Here is a 20,771-nt window from a genome sequence, read left to right on the forward strand (position 1 = left end):
CACTTAGTAGTTTAGAGCTTTGGAATATTCAGGCTCCTCTGTTTCCGGTCAGCTTTCCCTTGCTGGAGTTGTTTCCTTTCGCTCCTTTGAGGCATTGGTACCCCATTAATGGCATCCACTTTGGCAGCTGTTGTATTTGCCCTCATCCAGATATGGTCCTTTCCTCCTGAGCTCTCTCCTTTTTCCAGAACATCCACAGATAGACTCAATCAGCTGGACTAATTGGACCTTGTATCTCTGCTCTCTCACATGGCTCCTTTCTGCACAGATATCGCTTTGCACATGGCAATTAATTGTTTCTTCATAAAAGTCCCTACTGCATTAGACATCTTTGCAAAACATTCCAAGAGGTTATGTGCAAGGTTATAGGTAAGATTATATGCAAGGTTTTATGCAAAGTTTCATGTGGTTTCTTTCAAGGGTCGACCCAATAGCAATACCAATTCTGGTGTATACAGTATTTGCTAGTCATCAGCCTACACAAGTACAAACAAGTTTCTACCCTCCTCTGGTAGTTACCTAAATTAAACTCAATAGAAACTAAGCACTTAATATATTTACCATCCAAAAGAACATATCTCCACATACAATATGAACTTCAGCTGGAAAATGTTCTCCTATTGATTGCTCTTAAATCATATTATCAACATTAAGCCTCTTTTATCTGTCTTGATTAACCATTTATTTTAATTATCAAATTAACTTCAATTAAATATTATTAGTTACTTATAATTTATTACTCCTTTAAATTTAAATAGAAATGTCTAGGACAGATTGTATATTACAGTAAATGTTTCTATTAATGCTCCTATTTTTACACTTTTTGATAGTTTTATACCTATTTCAGCATCTAGTGTTTTTCTTTCTGGGCAGATCTACATCTGATTTAATTTTAACCCTGACTATGCTGGCTGATTTTATCTGCATCTCAGTCCTGTAATAACAATCATTTAGTTGGAACTTGACACTTCTTTCTTTTACTAATCGATTTTCTGAGCTATATATTAATTTCTTTTTGTCTTTGAGTTATTTTCTTTTGGCTCAAAATTATTTCCTGAGGCATTCCCCTCAAATTAGTTGTTCATACAATTTTATCATCTGACTAAAACTTACTATATGTATTGTAAATTTCAGTTTGCTCTGTTTTAACTATTATTCCTTATTAATTCCTTATATTGTTTTCTTAAACACTTTTCTCTTTCAATTTTTCTTATAGCAATTCAGAACTGTTACTTTCTGACCTTATCATGTCCTGTGAATTTTATTTCAACTTGTTATTTCAATCTTCTCTTTAACTATAAATAATTTTTCTAGATTTGAATCTCTTTCCAGTTTTCAATATCCAATCTTGATTTAGGCCATTCACAATAAGATTATGCTAAGATATTTCTTTTACTTAGTTTTAACTTAAATACTTAATTCCATTCTTTTTTATTCTCCTATTTATTTATTGCCTTATTAAAAGCTTTTTCTTTTTCTTTAGTTAATCTGCTGCATTGTAATTTATCCTTCAATGTTTAAGGACTTTTATGATTAAACGTATTAAAACTTAAACCTAAATTTTTTAACATTCATCATAATATATTATTCAATATTTAAAGTTTCACTTTGAAATTACCTTATAACACTTTTTCTTACTTAAAATTTGCATGATAATAATTTCTCTCAAATTGACAGGAGTCTGATTCGATACAAGAATGGGTAGCTACACTTTTGTTCTTAACTTTCCTTCTGTAATGCTTGAACTTAATAGGAGCTACTTTGAGGTGGACTGTCAGACTATCCCCCCTCGCAACCTGAGACAACCAGCTCACAGATTGGTGCTTCTGTGGTGTCCTGACATTCCTTCATATCAGGGCACAGTTTTTCCCCCTCTCTCTCTGGGCTGGCTTCTTTCTTTGACTCAGCTGATGTAAAGTTCTGGTGGAGCATTTTCTCTTTGATCAGTTCATCAGTCTCTTGTTAGTGTCTCTTTTGAATGTCTCTGAACACATGTAGCTTTTTCAGTCCTCAGTAAATCCTGGGCATAAAGTTCATGTCACAAGTGTCCACAGCCATTTTGCTCTTTGTGTTTTTTCACACACCTTTCCATTTGCCAGTACACTCAGAGATGTCTGGTAGGTACGAGACTACAGTCCCCCAAAGTTCATCCCTATGTCCCCTTAATTAATATATATAGAATTTAGCTTATGACTTAATAAATCTTATTATTTTTTTATCTTATTTTCCTTCATCAAATAAAGAGTGAAGCACAATCTGAAGCCAAAAAAAAAATTATTATAAGGACATTTAACAAATAGAAAATTAAGCATATTTACATATGATAAAAATTATTGAGAATTAGAAAAAATAAGTTGTTAAACAGCAAACAAAAATAAATTAATTAATGAATTAATAAAAACAAATTGGATAAAAGGAGGGATAAATAGAGCCCCGTAGAAAAGGAAAAAGTATTCACATTTCAAACGAGAAATGAGTGAGATCAGCAAGACTATTACTTATGCTATGTTCAATAAATAATGTTGGATATAATAGTCTGATATATACTAATCAAGTCAATAAAAGCTGTTTAAAAAAAAATACTCATTGTAAAATAACATATTTATGCCTGGCTTTCATATATGTCATAAATATATGCACAATGACCTTATTCAGATAGTCTTTAGTTCACTAAAAATAGTATTTGTTCCATTTGATAACAAAAAGACTTTAAACTACATTACCCACAATCCTTTGTCGCTGTATAGATGGGACGCGAAAGACATGGCGCTACAAATTGTAGTTCATTGAAAGGTGTAGTTAGGGTTAAGTTTAGGGTTACGATCTTGGTTAATCGGTAACTATTTGAAACACAGCGATAACTCATTGATAAAGGACACTGTTAGTAAAGTGACAAAGTTAGCAAAACATAGTTGGCAACACGAAGGATCTTTTAATTTGGCTTTGAAGTTATAGTCCAATCACAACGTCGCAATCTACGTCACACTTTGTCTCTATTTGGTAATCTTCCGGCTGAAGGTAGATTATAATAACCTTATAATATAACTTAAATATCAAAATGTGTATTAATATTACATGTTATTTATTGTCTTATTAAAAATACAAATGTATATTTACCGTGAGGTTCCTTTGTGGGGGTAACCTGATGTGCAAAATGATCATAGTAAAACCAGATCATAGGCAGTATACTAAATTTGAAACGAATAATAAAATAATAAAAAAAGCATCATGTTTGAAAACATTTCCAGCATTTTCTGTAACTAAACACACTGCGTCCTGTAGGTATACAAATATAAATATATGTCAAACTTAAATGACAAATATAGTGCCCATTAAATAGTAAAAATAGTAGTTCATTGTAAATGAGTATGCAAATAAACACAATACATTTTTAATGAAACATTTTTAATTTATTTATAATGCCACAAATAAAATAAATAATAAAAATCACGCAAAAATGCAAAAACCAAACATATATATATTTTATAACAGTTTTTAATGCAATAATATATTACCATACATATATAAATGATTAAAAACAATTATAATTGAAGGAAATGTATATTTTGTATTTTTATTATTATTATTATAATTATTTTGTGATATTTATTCATGTCATGCATCTGGTATGTCAAGCTCAAGTAAAACTGCACTGCAATAAATCTTTTCAAATGATGCCTTTGGAAATGCCATTATAATAAACAGCTTTCACAACAACAAGAAGTCAAGTTCATGACAAATGCAAATTATGTTTATAATAACAACTTTCTGAACTTAAACATCAAAAGTAGAATAAGTTCAAAACATATTTAAGTATTTACGGAAGAATAGCAAAAACAATTTTTACAAAACACTGAGAACCAAAGTGTGCTTGGTGAGTCCAGGTGTTTATGCTGACTAGACTGTCATATTGCAATCCGGTTAGCATGAGGAGACTTGGGCGTAAAGTGTCAGGAATTCCTGGAGGGCTCCCATGTGTTATTCCAGGTTTTGCCACTGTTAAGTATTAGAAGAGCACAATATCATTACTGAACAAAGAATGAGTGTTAGGTTTCATTTAGAAAGTTCAGTGATATTTATTTATATATGTAAAGTGTCATTAAACCTGGCACTCTTGAATTAACTGTATAATAGGTTAAACATTTCCAGCATGTTTCCATGTATTCCAAGCAGATCTGTCAGTTCTAAATGTAACATCAAGCTTATTTACAAACAATTTAAACGCTTATCATTGGTGATTTTAACTGTCATCATCTAGGAGTTGTTAAACCCTTAGTAGAGGACAAAGCTTTTACCTTTTCTCTTAAATATCCTGTAGCACCTAAGGTTAAGGCAACTCATTACATAATTTTATTCAGGATATACCATGTGAAGGAGTTTATTCAAAAAAGATTTAACTTTGATGTTGACAAGTGTAGCTTCTGCTCCAGAAACACTCGATCACTTATTTTTTTCTTGTGAATTTACTTTTAAATTCTGGTTTGACATCCATACTTGGCTTTCAATAAAGATGATTTCAGTCCCCCATATTGTTCTAGAAGATATTTTATTTGACAAAGCTGATTTACATTGTTCTTTCTCTGATGTTGTGAACTTTATTTTACTAATGGGTAAATATCATATTCATTGCTATAAGTGGAAAAAGTACAGACCCTCTTTTAGATGTTTTCTTTCTGAGGTAGAGAAAGTGGCTCAAAGCTTCAAATACTTCAGAAATCAAAGTAAAATAACTGAAGCTCTCTGTACTTTATTTTTAAAACATTTATTGTCATAATGTTTTGTTTTTCTTTGATGTAGATCTTTTGTTGCAGTTGTAACAAATTAAATTTATTTTATATATTTTAATGTTAAATATGCCTTGCGATATCGATTGCAACAGTAAGTGGCCAAAAAAAAAAAAAAAACTGAACAAAAAAGACTTTTATTTTGGCGTGGTGTGTGACGTCATTAGGCGGCGCCGCTTCCGCGCTGCAGTTCAACTGGAGGAAGGTTTGTTTCACAACTTTACACATATAAACCGATTGATTAAAGTTTCAGGTTTTTCTTCCAATATGACATACCTACTGTTGACTTTTATTTTAATTCTTTATACAACGAATTACTATTTTAATCACAGTAATCGAGGGCTATTGTTTGAACAACAGAAATGTGTTTTAATGAAGGTTTTATTTATTTACTAGCATAATGTCATTCTAATATAAGTATACAATATTCTATATATATATATATATATATATATATATATATATATATATATATATATATATATATATATATTTAAATAAAATAAATGGAGAACTAGTTTTTTATTAGGTCATTTGTTTGTGGCTATTGTTTCTTGCTCAGACTTACCTGATTTATTTTTGTCAATCACTCTCATATAAAGAAACTGTTGAAGAGAAGTTATTTTGCTTCTGTTCATTGTTTTGTTTTTTTTAAACAGAATAAAGTGTCCAGAGGCAGAGAAAAACTCCTGCTGAAACGACTGATCTCCACACTGTTATAAAGATGGCGTTTATTAAAGAGGAGAGTGAAGATGTGAAGATTGAAGAAACATTCACAGTCAAACAGGAAGATCTGCAGGAACACACAGGTTTATTTTCATTCTCAAATACCAACTCAGTCATTTGATCTTCATTCAGATATATTTTAATAATAAGAATACTAAATTAAATCCATCTTGCAGCCCTGAGTGTGCTGCCTAGTTCTCTTAAATGCACATAAGCACTTATTGAAAGACAGGAACGAGTTTCTTTTGTTACTTGTTCTCAGGTCTTTTGTCATTATTTTATGTATTATTAGTCTCCCATTTTCTCTACCTTCTTAAGGTTGTTGCTTTTTTTGTTCTCCTACTGTTTGTAAGGTGTCCTTGAGCACTAAAAACGTCCTTGAGCACTAATGTCGTTTTAAAATTATTATTGAACGAATCCTTATATTTGCGCGTCACTATACAAATTTATCAGGACTTTGATAAAATGAAAATGGAAAGGATTGGAAGGACATTTGCTGTGCTCTATCATTGATAGGGAAAAGGAAACTCTTTGCTAGATTGACATTGTATCCAGAAACATTTCCAAATTCTGAAATTATTGTAAAAACTTTTGGAATACATGTATCTGGATTCGACAGAAAAAGAAGATCATCAGCATATTATTATTAATATAGTCAGTCGTCGACTGAGGTGGGCCGGACTAAGGCTTGAAATTCCAGAGCTAAAAAGGAGTCCCACTCCGGCCCTGTTCCCTGTCTGCTTTACACATTTTAGAAAAACATTTTGTTGTAATTTTAAATATATACAAATAAAAATTCCATTTACAGCTTTCAAATCTGTCTTATTAATATGACCAAAATTACTTTTATGATCAATTATGTAAGAAAGTCTAAAAACTGGACTGACACGGTTTTAATTTACTATAACTTCTATGTTAAGTGGCTTTGACAAAATTTACATTGTAAAAGCACTAGATAAATAAAGATGAATTGAATTGAATCTGCTTAAATGTGTACATGTTAATGGACCAAACAAAAAATGATCTGATTTATTTTACATTTACCATGCATCAAAGTTGCAGTGTGTGTAGCCAATGTTTCCAGTGTCTTTTCACTTTTCAGCTTTTGATGAGAGTTTTTAAGACTTAATGAAAACTAATGTTTTATCTATTTCAGACCTAATTGAAGAGAATGAGGGGAGAAAAGAGGAGGAACATCATGTCAAAATTGAGGAAAAAACTCATTTACAGACTGATGGTATTTTGAAAAGGGGAGACAAAAATAGTTTCACCTGCACTCAGTGTGGAAAGAGTTATGGAAGTAAAGACTATCTTAAGATTCACATGAGGATCCACACTGGAGAGAAACCATTCACATGCAATCAGTGTGGGAAGAGTTTTGGAAGAAAAAGGGAACTTAAGATTCACAGGAGGATCCACACTGGAGAAAAACCATACACATGCACTCGGTGTGGGAAGAGTTTTAGCCAATCATCAAACTTAAATCAACACATGAGGATCCACACTGGAGAGAAACCATTCACGTGCACTCAGTGTGGAAAGAGTTTTAACCGATCATCATCCCTTAATGAACACATGATGATTCATACCGGAGAGAAACCATTCACATGCACTCAGTGTGGGAAGAGTTTTGGAAGAAATTTCGATCTTAAGATTCACATGATGATTCACACTAAAGAGAACCCATTCAGATGCACGCATTGTGGGAAGAGTTTTAGCCAATCATCATACCTTAATCAACACATGAGGATCCACACTAGAGAGAACCCATTCACATGCACTCAGTGTGGGAAGAGTTTCCACCGATCATCATCCCTTAATAATCACAAGACGATCCACACTAGAGAGAAACCCTTTACTTGCACCCAGTGTGGAAAAACCTTTAACAACTCATCACACCTTTATGAACACATGCGGATCCACACTGGAGAGAAACCATTTACATGCACTCAGTGTGGGAAGAATTTCAACCAATCATCAAACCTTAATCGACACATGAGGATCCACACTAGAGAGAAACCATTCACATGCACTCAGTGTGGGAAGAGTTTCATCTGCTCATCATCCCTTAATCTACACATTATGAGCCACACTGGAGAGAAACTTGCACTTAAGCAGCGGTCACAATGGACTTTTTTCCCCATGGATTTCCATTCATACGCACGGGAATGTGTCAGACCGGAAACCAAGTTTGTGTGTCAAGTTTCGCAGTTCACTGCATTGCAAAGTTCAAGCTTGGTGAACTCTGACCTGCAAAATCGCATCACTTGACTGTGTGAGACCAATCAAAGGTCAAAACATGACCTTTATGGACAGAAATGTAAAATATGGACCAATAGCTCGCTTTTTTGTCTAATAATCTTGTTTAATCCCGCCGCTTTTCACAGTGCCAAACAACAGAATTTTGCATGCTCAAACTCTAGTGTGACCGCAGCTGCGGTGTGGGATGAGTTTCAGCAACTCCTCAGACCTTAATAAAGACCCACACTGGAGATAAACCATTAAATGCACTCCGTGTGGGAAGTTTCAACCGATTAGCAAACCTTAATGAACACATGAAGATCCACACTGGTGTGAAAGAGTATATGTGCTTGAGTGTGAGAAGACTTTTATTTCAAAATTTAAACTGCACCCGACGTTTCACACTGGAGAGACCGTACAAGTGTTCACACTGTGACAAGAGGTTTAATCAGTAACACATCTGAAAACACAAAAGAGGATTCACACTGGAGAGAAACCATACAGATCTGATCAGTGTCTACAGAATTGGACAAAAGTTGCACACATGACATGAATGCAGCAAAACATTTTCTCTGTGCATAATGTTTGAAAAGGCTGAGTGACGATATACTGTTTTCCAACACTCCTACATTGCAGTAGGTGGGGTTGTAAATGTGTTGCGCTCCTCGCGTTTACCGTAAACACAATGATGGCGGCTGAGAGAAGAACAGTTTCATAAACATCTGACAAACAGCATCTCAGCAGCTTAAAATCTCTCTTTGCAAGTGATTGTACAGGTGCGGATACATCTGTACTCCACTCTCCAGTGTATTCATGTAGCTAGTGTTGTTTTGGATGATGTTCTCTGTCTGACTACCTGAATGAGTAGCATCACTGGAAAGACACAAATAAATAAAGATGTATTGTATTATGAATATTTGATGATTTAGACAGAGCGACAGGTATTAAGTTTTACAATATTAATACACTTTGATGATCCCAAGACTCCAAATTGGAGTATGTGGTAAATCCTGATTGGATGCCTGCATTACTCATCTATGGGTATATAAAAGTTGTTGTGCTAGGCTGCTAGCTAATCCAGGACGCTGTGGCTACTCAGGAGTCCTCCTGTCAAGACCTGCCATCTCATTAAATCTTTAACCTTATGGTTTTGTTTTGCATTGCTTGTATCATGTAGCTAAAGTGTTGTTGTGATTATATCCTAAGTTCTTTATCTTCATTATTATCCCTAGACATTTTTTGGTTGCTTTGATTGATGGTTTTATGAGTTACATTTTATAATAAATAATTTGCATTCAGGCTATTTTGTTGGCTCATCTCCCTTTTATGTTGCGACTCAAACAAGCAGGTCATAACACTTTCTGAAATGTGTCCGGTTGTATTTAAGATCCTGTCCTTTCAGTCATGACCATAGGTGAGAGTAGGAACCTTGATTGAGCGGTAAATTGAAAAAATTGCCTTTCACCTCAGCTCGTTCACCACAACAGACAATCACATCAACTGCATTACTGCACTGATCCATCTTTTAATCTCACATTCCATTCCTCATGAAAAAAACGCAGATACTTGAGCTACATTTGAGTTAAGGACTTTCCTTCAAATTGGAGATGGCCACCTTTTTCCAGTCGAGCACCATGGTCTCTGACATAGAGGTGCTGTTTCTTTCCCTGCCATGTCACACTCAGCAGTAAACAGCAGTGGTGGGAGTAACGAATTACAACTACTCATGTTACTGTAATTAAGTACATTTTTAGGTAATTGTACTTCCATGGGTAAAATTTTAAGCCTTTACTTTTACTTGTACATGAGTACAAATTAAGCTGAGTAATCTACTTCGTTACTTTTAAAATCACAATTCGTTACAGAGTACTGTAAATAAATTAATATTTCAAGCACGCACTGACCAGCATTTCGGTAGCCAATAAAAAAAGTTCATCTTAATGGACCAATGAAAAGCCTGGTATATTATTTGAACCGAAAAACAAGTTCAGGCTACTGCAGATTTACGTGACCGTCCATCTATTAGCTCAATGACGAAACTAACAGCATGGTCGAAGGTTTAATGCATGTAAGCCTTTTCTAGTGCTTATGAAAAGAATTTTATTATTTATTAGAATTTATTTATATTAATTTATTAGCTCCGAATTCATCTGACTCCAATTTAAATGATCCTAAAATTTAGATTATATTTCTAATTGTAAGAACGGATCACATTCATCATTTATGATTTAATTTAGAGTTTTGATATTTTCTGAGGTCCGATATTCTAATTGTACGTTCATTAGGGACCTACGTCGCTCAGAGTTCCACGCCCCGGGTTTGCGTTTCTTCTCACGGACAATATGTCGGCACTCTGAAAATAGTCAGAGGATGCAGGATTAACTAATATTTAGATAGGCTGGTTGCCTTAACGCTCACCTAATTTCCTAAATAAACAGATTTTAGCCAAGCCCGTGCAACTTGCTATTCCCAGTGGTCGAATGATTAACAGGTCTACATGTTATCGGCACGCAATGGCTACGAATAATCAAATGCGCCAATTAAATCAATTTCGATTATGCCGTATGATAAGGGTAACGAGACTCCACATAATCTACTGGATACAATGAATTCGCAAAACTCCAGAATTAATCAAAACTTAACATTTTATTTGTCAGGTAAAATTGTATTCTGCCAATTACATAATAAATCATCAGGAAGCCAATTCAGAGATGAGACTGTAACAATACAACATCCATTAATCAAAGATAAATCAAAGAGTTAAGAGATGCATACCTGACCACAGAAATACATTGCAGCATAAGTCTCAGAGATGCTGCAATGGGGTGTCTTTTTACAAGATCTCCCCCCCGTCCTAAAGCACATCTTAGCTTATATACTCAAGTCAAAACAAACAGCCATAAATTCAAGACAATAGAAGTGTCACAGAAACTCTGGCCTGGTCAATTTAAGAACTTAATCATCTCTTAGGAGGGAGAGCATCTTATCAAGATCTTATAGAAGTCAAAAACCAAATAAACATATACCAGTAAAATATTACTGTAAAATTAAGACCACTTTACCAATCACACAGAGACATTTAAAATGATACCAAACATGAATATAGTGATGCAAGATACACCATATTAAAACCTTGAACATTTTATGTGAAATGTGCTCTAATCAGAAGGTAACATAAGGGTCAAGAAGGGGGTTTTAAGTGGAAGGAGAAGGGTGACTTCTTCGCATTACCCCCTGCTGTTGAGTAGCTCTGTTTCTCCAGCCTGTGATTGCATTGTCAACAGTGATTTGAATAGAACAGTGGAACAGTTGGTTTCTTCATCACTTCTCAGATTAGAAAATCCATTGGAACTTTGCATCTTGTCTCATGAAATTCCATAACAGTTCTTATGGTCTGATATTTTGGATCCTTACAGTCATCATACAGTCACAAAGTTATCAATTGACATATGGAGATTTAAGACAGAAGAAATGAGGAAGAAAAAGCAGAGGATGAATGCCCATGGCCACACCCGGAGGAGCTGTTCACCTACAGGTACATAGGGAAGAAAGGGGACAGCTGTGCTGATGCAGTGTGAATAGCTATGTTATCATCTAAAATGCTAATTAAATGTATGCCCAAAACTAGAATATCGCATAAAAGACTATGCAAATAAAGCAGCGTTTCCATCCAACAAGTCAAAGAGAACAAAATCACCACCTTCTGATTAACTGGAGACAAACATCAAAAGTAAAAACAGAATATGCATCAGTGGGAGCAGCTACGGGATTATATTATCTTTATTTAATAAATGACTTGCGCCTCAGAAGGCAATCCTGACACGCTGTGAACGCGCGCTGGTGTTTGAAGTCGCGAGACACGGAGTGCAAACACTCTTGACAATTTTGGGGGTCATTAAAATATTAATATAATAACAATACTGAAATGGTTGAGGCGGTTTAAAATGACCAAAACAACACTTTAGATGTTTTACAATGTGCTTAGCCTGCTGTTTTGTCCATTCACACACATTTTCCAATAATATGCGCATTATAGAGTTTCCATCAACCGTTTTTATGTGCATATCCAAAAAGCGCAGAAATAAGTGGATGAAACCTGCACTCTGCTGTGCCATCTGGCTTACACAGGGTTTCCGTGGGGTCTTAACAGGTCTAAAATATAAACATCTAAATTTTAGGCCTTAAAAAGCCTTAAATTCGCTGTTCTAGGTCTTAAATATGTTTGCACAGGTCTTATTTTCCGATGTACATGTAACGCTACTCCTAATGCTCATTTAAACAATTTTTTGTTGTTGCTTGGTTTCGTGGTGGTGTAGTTCTTTATTTCACTAGTCCCAATGTAATTTGCGGTATTAAAACTACAAATAAGACCAGCATGGAATAGCTCAGTGCGCGCGGTATATGTGACGTCATTGCCGTGTTTGCGGAGGTTCACGTTGGAAGCGCGCGACATGTTTTTGGGTGAAGAGTTTATGCGGCGCCGCGTTTGATTTGAGTTGAATATGAGTCACTTTGAAGGGATTTTGTCTGAAACAGTACGACTGTACAGACATCTTAACGATCCGACCATGCGTGATCACCATTGAGATAACCTGGCCAATAATTCTTGGATAGAAATAGTAACAGCCGTGGAAAGGAAGTGTTTTGTTAAAAAGTTTGGAAAAACCTGGGGTATAAGTTTGTTACAACAAAAAAGAGGCCATGGCAAAAGTGGAGACCCAGGTGGTTTTAATATTACAGAATATGTTTTTCCACCATTTGTAGGTTTTACACTGATGTATATTTTTGAAGTTAAAACAATGTAACAAAAATTAAGTAACAAATTAAGTCTTTGATAACTAGAAAAGAATATATGAACCTATCGGCTTACAGTATACTGATGCCCAATTTCTAGGCTTTATTGGTGATGATGGACAGGATTGTTGGACCATTATTGCCTTTTCAACTCATAAGTAGAGGACAGAAACTAGCCAGACAATAATGTGTCAATTGTTGAGTGGGCAAAATAATTAAAAGTTTCTTTTGCTATTATTCTTGCCAGAATAAAAAATATAATTGTAGAGTAACCCATGTTCTGTTGTCACTGATATTTAACTTTAATAGGTAGAAATGTCTGAGATATAAACAAAAGTGAGTGATGCATCAAACTTTAATTAAAAAAATCTTGAATAGTTATAAAACTTTATAATCATTCATTAATTTTCTTTTTGGCTTAGCTCCTTTATTAATTTGGGGTCACCACAGCGGAATGAACCGCCAATTCATCCAGCATATGTTTTACACAGCGGATGCCCTTCCAGCTGCAACCTGTTCTCATTTACAACAACAGATTTTAGCTTACCTAATTCACCTAAAATGCATGTGAGCATGAACATGCAAACTCCATAAAGAAATTCCAACTGACCCAGCCGAGGCTCGAACCAGTGACCTTTTTGCCTCGAGTTGAGAGCGCTTCCTACTGCGCCACCCCGTCACCCAACTTTGTAATCATAATAAATTATAAAAGTAATAAAAAATTATAATTTTAAAAATCTTGAACAATATTAATGATATAGTTCCGGAAACCTTCTACTTCTCTGTTCATCCATCTGACTTTACGGTGGGTTTCTTTTGACTGGCCCCTGATGTTTTAAAGAATATCACAATGACGAACGCGTCAAGTATTAAAGCCTCGTCCATTTCGTGAGGTGCGCGCACAGTCAGCGGAGGGGTGCAATGTGGAGCCAGGCGAAAGTATAAATCAGCCTCAAAAAGTTTGTTTCTTTGTTTTTTTTTTTTGTTCCTGCACTTCAATGGTGCATCTAACCTGTCTTCAGTACTGTTCAATGTAAATAATTTTATTTTACCAAAAATGTTGTGTTTTTGCATTTTCTCTTGCGTGCTTTTGATATTGCGATATAGGTCTTAAATTTAATACTTTATGGTCTTAAAGAGGTCTTAAGAAGTCTTAAATTTGACATTATGATATCTGCAGAAACCCTGCTACAAGACTTCATTCTATAATCTGAAAAAAAAACACATCATGGTAAGAAGACATAACTTAATTTGTGTGATATTTAATTTATTAATAATATGTTTAGGCACTAGGCAGTGTTGTTCTGTGGTTTCTGACGGTTCAGTTTGTGAATTAGGTAATTATCAAAGTTTCTCCTTAATTTGCAAGTGTTTTTTCTAATTAAATGATCTATTGATCGTACAGACAAGAGGCATCATTTGAAATGATAAAAAGTCAATATTTATTTGTTCATATTTCTGTTATCTTTATACTCAAAATAGCAAAACATTGTTTTTGTAAAATAATCATGGTGCGCAGTGGGTATCGCTATCGCCTCAAAGCAAGAAGTTTGTTGGTTCAAGCCCCGGCTAAGTCAGTGTTTCTGTGTGGAGTTTGCATGTTCTCCCCATGTTGGCGTGGGTTTCCTCTCTAGGTGCTCTATAATTATAATCTATAATTAATTCTATTTACACGGTTTTAAAAGTGTTTATAGTATCTTTAAATGTGTTATGTAAAATGTGTTTTACAGCCTCGATCTTGTCTGACTCCACATTTATGGATAATTCCACCAATCCCGCCAGCTAAAAAGTCATTTGTAATTTGAGTAGTTTTCATAAAGAGTAATTTGTACTTTTACTTGTGTACTTTTTAACACCAGTACTTTTACTTATAATTGAGTACAATTTCAGCAATGTAACAGTACTTAATTGAGTACAATTTTTTTGTACTCTTACCACCTCTTATCTTTTTTCTATCTGTATCCAAAATAATGGAATATTCTTTTAAGAACTTGGAATTTAGTCACACTTTAGTTTTTAGTCCAGATAACTGACCATCGCCCATGTACTAGCAAAACCTTGTATCAGTTTTCTACAGACTAATTCAGAGAATGATTTCCTGTCAGGATCAATTACATGACCAGAGAGCTTTCTCGTGCCACAGACATTAATAAAATGAACTTCCATGCTGCTTGCAAGAGACCATTTGAACTTTGTCTACATTATATTGGTCATGGAATAAACTACTTAACGTTGCAATGACATTAAATAGTTAATAAAACATGACTTACCACACAGTGCAAGGCAACCAGTGAACTTTCAATTCTGCTTTTCCCTACACACACTGTCACAGTTGTGGATCTATCTGCTCCTTTATGATGTGTCTGCGTTGGTGTGACTGTTTATTTTATTTAGCATTATGTGTTACTAGCGTGTGTGCGTTTTGTCTCTGTGTTTGTGTGGGAGTTGCGTGTCTGTCAGTTGTTGTTTGTTTTCATGTCATCAGGTAAGCGGTCACATGATCGAAACGCTCAGCTGATAATCAGCGCCCCACAGGTGCAGCGTATCACTGCACCTATAAATGTTCAGCGTTCCTGTCTCACCTTGTCAGTTTGGTTTTTTTTTTCCCACTGTCTTCTGTTTCTGTCAGGCCCTCACATTAAAAACAGTTTTCTTGCATTTGGGATTCCACGTCTTTTCTGTGTGATCGTGACACACACATACACACACACACACACAAAGTAATAATTATTTTTGCTGTTTAAGCAATCACCAGAATAAGTCACTGAGACAAGCAAGAAGCCTAATTAAAGACATTTTGCCTCATTCATACTTTCCCGTTATTTTATCAAATAGGAAGAACTTCTGCCTACTACATTTTCTGCAACCTAAATGAATAAAAGACAAGGAAACCTTATTAAGCAACAAATATCAAGCTTTGTAGTTGAATCTCCAGTTAATAGATATAATTTTACTTGTGATGTGAACTGTGGTCCCACTTTGTCCCTGCTTATTGTCAAGCAAACTATACTGTGCTAGGTTTCCAAAAGCCCTCTTAGCCTAAAGGAGTCATCGCATGCCCATTTTCCACACGTTCATATGTTTCTTTATTAGGGTTTTAATTTAAAGTTTATAACATATTTTGGTTAAAAATTCTCAATAGAAGTTTAAAAAAAAACATCCTGATACCCAGTCAATATCAGCTCGGCAAAATATCAACTCATTTTACTGCAAGGTCCCTTAAAATGCAAATGAGCTGTGCTTGCCCTGCACTACTCTGCCTGGTATAATGAGTACCAATGTTTACTTTAGCTGTGTTTGGCCACATTTAGAGATAAAACTTGCCGATGAGCACATTATTAGGAAAGGACGTTTGCAAAGATGCATAAAAAAAATAATACTAACTTTTGCTGTGGTTGAAGCTGTATCAGGAAGAATTCCCATGAACAGAGTCAGATAATACTTTTAAAGATTGAACAAATACCACTGAGTGGATTTTCTTTTGAAGGGTGGTTGTGTTCACAAACTGCCAACATGCACTGATGTTCAAACAACATAAAGTTTGGTTTGCATCTGATGACTACTTTAAAATAGCGATTGACATTAACACTGCCCCTGAACACTGGCCACTTAAACAGTTAAACAAGTTAAGAACAACCTAATGTTTATTGGCAATGACCTGATAATCCAGATAAATCCAATTTGCCTGAAGTCAAATTCGTCTGAGATCAAATTCATTAATAGTGTGGATTAAGGTTTACCACTGAAAAACAAAACTTACCTTTTCTTCTCTTCTTCACATATGGCCCCTCCTGACTCAAAGACTGGGAGATGGAAGAAGCAGCAGGTAGAGGACAAGAAGGTGGAAGGGAAAGATCAGTGGTCATAGGAGATAGAGAAGAGACAGAGGTGGCAGAAGGGGCTGGTGTTGTCCTTTTCTTTTATCTGTGTTGCAAAGACTTGGCAAAAGCATGGCAGTGGAGGTGGAGGAGGAGAAGAGTATGAAGGAAGAACAACAGTAGAGGAGGAAGGAGAGAGAGAAGTTGGAGAGTGTGGGGAAGAGAGAGGAACCAGGTTGAGTGTAAATAAAGTCTCGGACTCCTTTGTGTCTGACTGCTCCATGGTTAAGCTCTCCGGCCACGGAGCGTTGTGGCTCTCCGGCTGCTCCACCGTGTGGCTCTCCGGCTGCTCCACTGTGAGGCACTCCAGCTGCTCCACAGTGTGGCTCTTCGAATGCTCCACAATGGAACAGTTGCTCTGCTCCTGACTGGGCTGTTGTGCTGCTCAGATTTGGGGATGTCATTGTAAATTTATTTAAAAAAAAAATATATATATATATATATATATCTGTGTATATATATATATATAATAATATATATATATAATATATATATATATATATATATATATATATATATATATATATATATATATATATATATATATATATATATTATTTTGGAACAAAAATCTTGCTCTTACCCTTAGTTAGGATAAATTCATAGGCCCTTTGCATCTTCTCCAAAAAAGTTTTGTGATAGGATTGGGTTGCAGATGGGTTATGATGTCTGCAACCCACTTATTTGATTTTTTTTTTTCTTGTTTGCCTATGAATAAAATGGGCTTGTAACCCACTGCCTCAAGTTTCCGCACCTGAAATGAACAAAAGCAGTTACTACACATTAGTTAATCTCACTGAAATATTAGATCCATAAGTACTGTATTAAGCAATTTTTAAAGGTAATTTAATGGAGTACAATGTAAGAAAATGAGCCTTAGTCTGTTTTGTAAAGATGATTTGAGAAAAAGCATTAACAAAGCTAGTATTTTATACCTTATATATTAAAGCTCAATTTCAGATAAGGCCACAGGTACTCTTTCAGTTTCTAACATTGCCAACATGACTGACACATTATGTGACAGAGAACACAACTTATTGTTTCTCTTTAACACAATTTAAAGATAAAAATAGAGTCTTACTTAAATAAACGTATAAAGGCCACATCACACTGGTACTATGATATGTGACAAACATGTGTACAGTTACACTTCAAATAACACTTATGAAATTTGTTTTTTTACATACTGCAATACGGGCAGAACCAATTATGCGGCCAACATTTCTGCTTTTCATCACAGATTTACCCCACTCACTGTCCTGTGACACCACTTTGTCTTTTAATTTTTGTTTATTGGACAGACTTCCAAAGCAGACAATTCAGGTTCCCCTTCGGGGGGAACTTCAGCACTATAAGTGGATTTGATTGTAAAATCCACGCATTGGGAGGTTCGGTTCAGAAGCTACTCGTCTGAAAGAGTATTGAACGGGCCAATTAAGAATGAATTGGCAGCGCAAGCCTGCGCAGGTGAGCGGCATAAGCAATCAACTGAGTATATAAGCTCACCTGGCGCAGCAGACGCTATCCTTTTCGCTTCAGAGACTTTCTGATCGAGTCGATGAGGGTTCCTCCTGCTGTGACCAGCGATTCTGAGCGAACGAGAGCATTCTCCCGGTCCAGAGTGTGTACACGCAGTGGCAGACGGTCGAGCTGGGTTTCTCCCTTGCCTGGCGTTCTTTGGGTCCGGTCCTCCAGAGCGGTGCGTATAAAGTTGCAAACTTCACAGAAAGAGCAACACAGTCGTGCAGCACGTCCTTATCAGGACGGCGCTCCGACTGTGCGTTTCTGGATGCGGTGGTTTCCTGTCCTCGGATGATGGGCGCGGGCACTGTGTTACATGTCTGGGGGTCCAGCATGTTAATGCGCTGCTCGCGGGCAGTTCATGTCGTCATCGCGATGCCATGACTGTTGCGCAAGATCGCGGTTAGCCTTTGCAAAAAGGCGAACCACCCCAGTTGTCCCCTGCTCTGCAGCGGGCACTCGGGCAGATCTGAGGGTTTCAGCGAGAGATAATCCGTCGCCCACGGGCCCGCGGACCTCCCGCTCCTCTAAGCGCTCCATCCAAGCTTCGGGCGGAGGAAGCGATCCGTCTAACAGATGGTAGCCCTTACGCCCGATGACACCGGAGACCAGATGTCCACCGCGGCATCGGAGGGTGGGCTTTCATTGTCCGATGATGATCCAGACCCGCTCGCCCCCTTCGGGCTGGTGAGCGCTGTCACTACGGATCCTGAAACGGACATGTTAGCCGTGCTTTCCCGGGCTGCTTCGGCCGTGGGTTGGAGATGGTTTATCCCCCAGCTCCGCGGCCGGACCGACTAGAGGGGCGTTCCCTTCTTCCCGGAGGTGCACAGTAGGCTCACGCGGTCTTGTAAAGCACTTTTTTCTGCTCGTGCTGCGTGTCCCTCCACCCTAACCACTCTTGACGGTGAAACAGCCAGGGGGTATGTGGCGATTCCTCAGGTTGAGTGCGCGATGGCGGTAAATCCGCGCGGCGCCTCTTCTTGGCGGGGTCCGCCTCGTCTCCCATCCAAAGCCTGTAAGTTATCTACCTCCCTCGGAGCTAGAGCTTACATAGCTGCGGGCCAGGCTGCTTCCGCCTTGCATGCGATAGCCACCTACCAGCGCTACCAAGCGCAGGCGCTGGCCGAGCTGCACGAGGGTGGGTCCAACCCAGGCTTACGAGCTTCGCACCGCCGCCGACTTAGCTCTTCGGACTACTGAGTCCGCTGCGTGTGCGTTGGGGAGGACGATGTCCACATTAGTGGTCCAGGAGCGCCACCCCTGGCTGATATGCGCTAAGTCGACAAAGTCCGCTTTCTTGACTTCCCCATATCCCCAGCCAGGTTCGGCGACACTGTCTGTGAATTCACCCAGGAATTCAAGGCGGTGAGAGAGCAGTTGGTGGGTGATGTCTTATCGGCGGTCCGTAGCCCGCTCCGCCCGCCGTGCCATTCATACCTGCTCCTCGCCGAAGGCGCCCGCCTACGAGAGCTGCTCCGCCCCCGCACACGCCTAAGGCGAAGCGAGCGCGTCGGGCACCTCGGAAGCAGGCAGCCCCCCTGCCCAGAACGCCGCTAAGTCCGGCAACGGACCGCGAAGCGCCCCTGGGACAGGCCATCTGGAGAAGAGGGAACTTGCTCTTTCCCCGCTGGAGGGCGGGGCCCCATTTCCAACGGCACTTTTTACTGCCATGAAAACATTATGAAAGGGCACTTTTCACTTCCCCAGATGTGACAGCTCGAAATCTGCCAGTCTGGGACGCTATGCTTTCTAGCTTGCAGATTCGGTGCGTTTCGCCAGTGGCTCACGAGCGCTGGGAGGACGGTCTCCTTTCTCCCACCCCTCGAGCCTCCCCTCCGGAGCTCGGGTTTGGAGTGAGAGCAAATATCTCACCTCCAGCTTTTCCGTGGGACCCGCGAGCTTCCCGGATCAGCACACCCACTCCGCGCTGCCCCACTGCTGGTACGTCAGCGATTGTAGCGATGAGTCCATTAGCGGGAGCTCTGCCTGCCTGGTTAGCGCGGGCCAGCTCTTCGCGGTGGCTCATACGCACAATCAGACTCGGCTATGCGATTCAGTTCGCGAAACGGCCCCCCAAGTCACGGGTGTGTATTCACCAGGGTCAGCCCCCTGTCCGCCCCTGTCTTGCGAGAGGAGATTGCTGTCCTCCTGGCGAAGGATGCAATCGAGCCGCTCCCTCCAGCCGAGATGGAGAGCGGGTTTTACAGCCCACGCTTCATCGTGCCCAAAAAGAGCGGTGGGTCACGGCCAATCCTAGATCTGCGCGTTTTGAACCGCTGCCTGCACAAGCTGCCGTTCAGAATGCTCACGCAGAAGCGCATCCTCCGGTGCGTTCGTCCTCTGGGTTGGTCTGCAGCATTAGACCTGATGGACGCGTATTTCCATGTCTCCACTCTTCCTCGCCACCGACAGTTTCTGCGGTTTGCGTTTGAAGGTCGAGCTTGGCAATACAAAGCCCTCCCCTTCGGGCTCTCTCTGTCTCCGCGGGTCCTCACCAAGCCCGCGGAGGGTGCCTCAGCGCCCCTTCGGCTCGCGGGCATCTGCATACTCAATTTCTTTACGACTGGCTGAATTGCCCTCTCTTTTGATTATGCACAGAGTTGATTATGCACAGAGACAAAGTGCTCTGGCACTTCCACCTGTGGGGGTTTCAGGTCAACCGAGAAAAGAGCAAACTCGCCCCCGTGCAGAGGATCTCTTCTCTCGGGCTGGAGCTGGACTCGGTCACCATGGCAGCGCGCCTCTCCGGAGAGCGCGCTCAGCTGATGCTGTACTGTCTGAGAGAGCTCGACAGTAAAATAGTGGTCCCACTGAAACAATTTCA

General features: G+C 38.4%; 1 protein-coding gene across 1 annotated transcript; it reads left to right on the forward strand.

Moving 5' to 3' along the window:
• The first annotated feature begins 4,959 nt into the window (after positions 1-4,959).
• On the forward strand, positions 4,960-9,054 carry LOC137491213 (uncharacterized). The gene is made up of 3 exons (XM_068220339.2): positions 4,960-4,989; positions 5,444-5,593; positions 6,667-9,054. The coding sequence occupies exons 2-3, from the start codon at positions 5,509-5,511 to the stop codon at positions 7,779-7,781; spliced, it is 1,200 nt and encodes a 399-aa protein (XP_068076440.1). The 5' UTR covers positions 4,960-4,989; positions 5,444-5,508; the 3' UTR covers positions 7,782-9,054.
• The last annotated feature ends 11,717 nt before the right edge of the window (positions 9,055-20,771 follow it).

This window comes from Danio rerio, chromosome 4, assembly GCF_049306965.1.
Source record: "Danio rerio strain Tuebingen ecotype United States chromosome 4, GRCz12tu, whole genome shotgun sequence".
NCBI lineage: Eukaryota > Metazoa > Chordata > Actinopteri > Cypriniformes > Danionidae > Danio > Danio rerio.

Coding starts and splice junctions, on each gene's coding strand:
- LOC137491213 (XM_068220339.2), top strand. CDS start 5,509: ATGGCGTTTATTAAAGAGGAGAGTGAAGATGTGAAGATTGAAGAAACA. Junction 5,594..6,666: donor AGATCTGCAGGAACACACAG/GTTTATTTTCAT, acceptor TATCTATTTCAG/ACCTAATTGAAGAGAATGAG.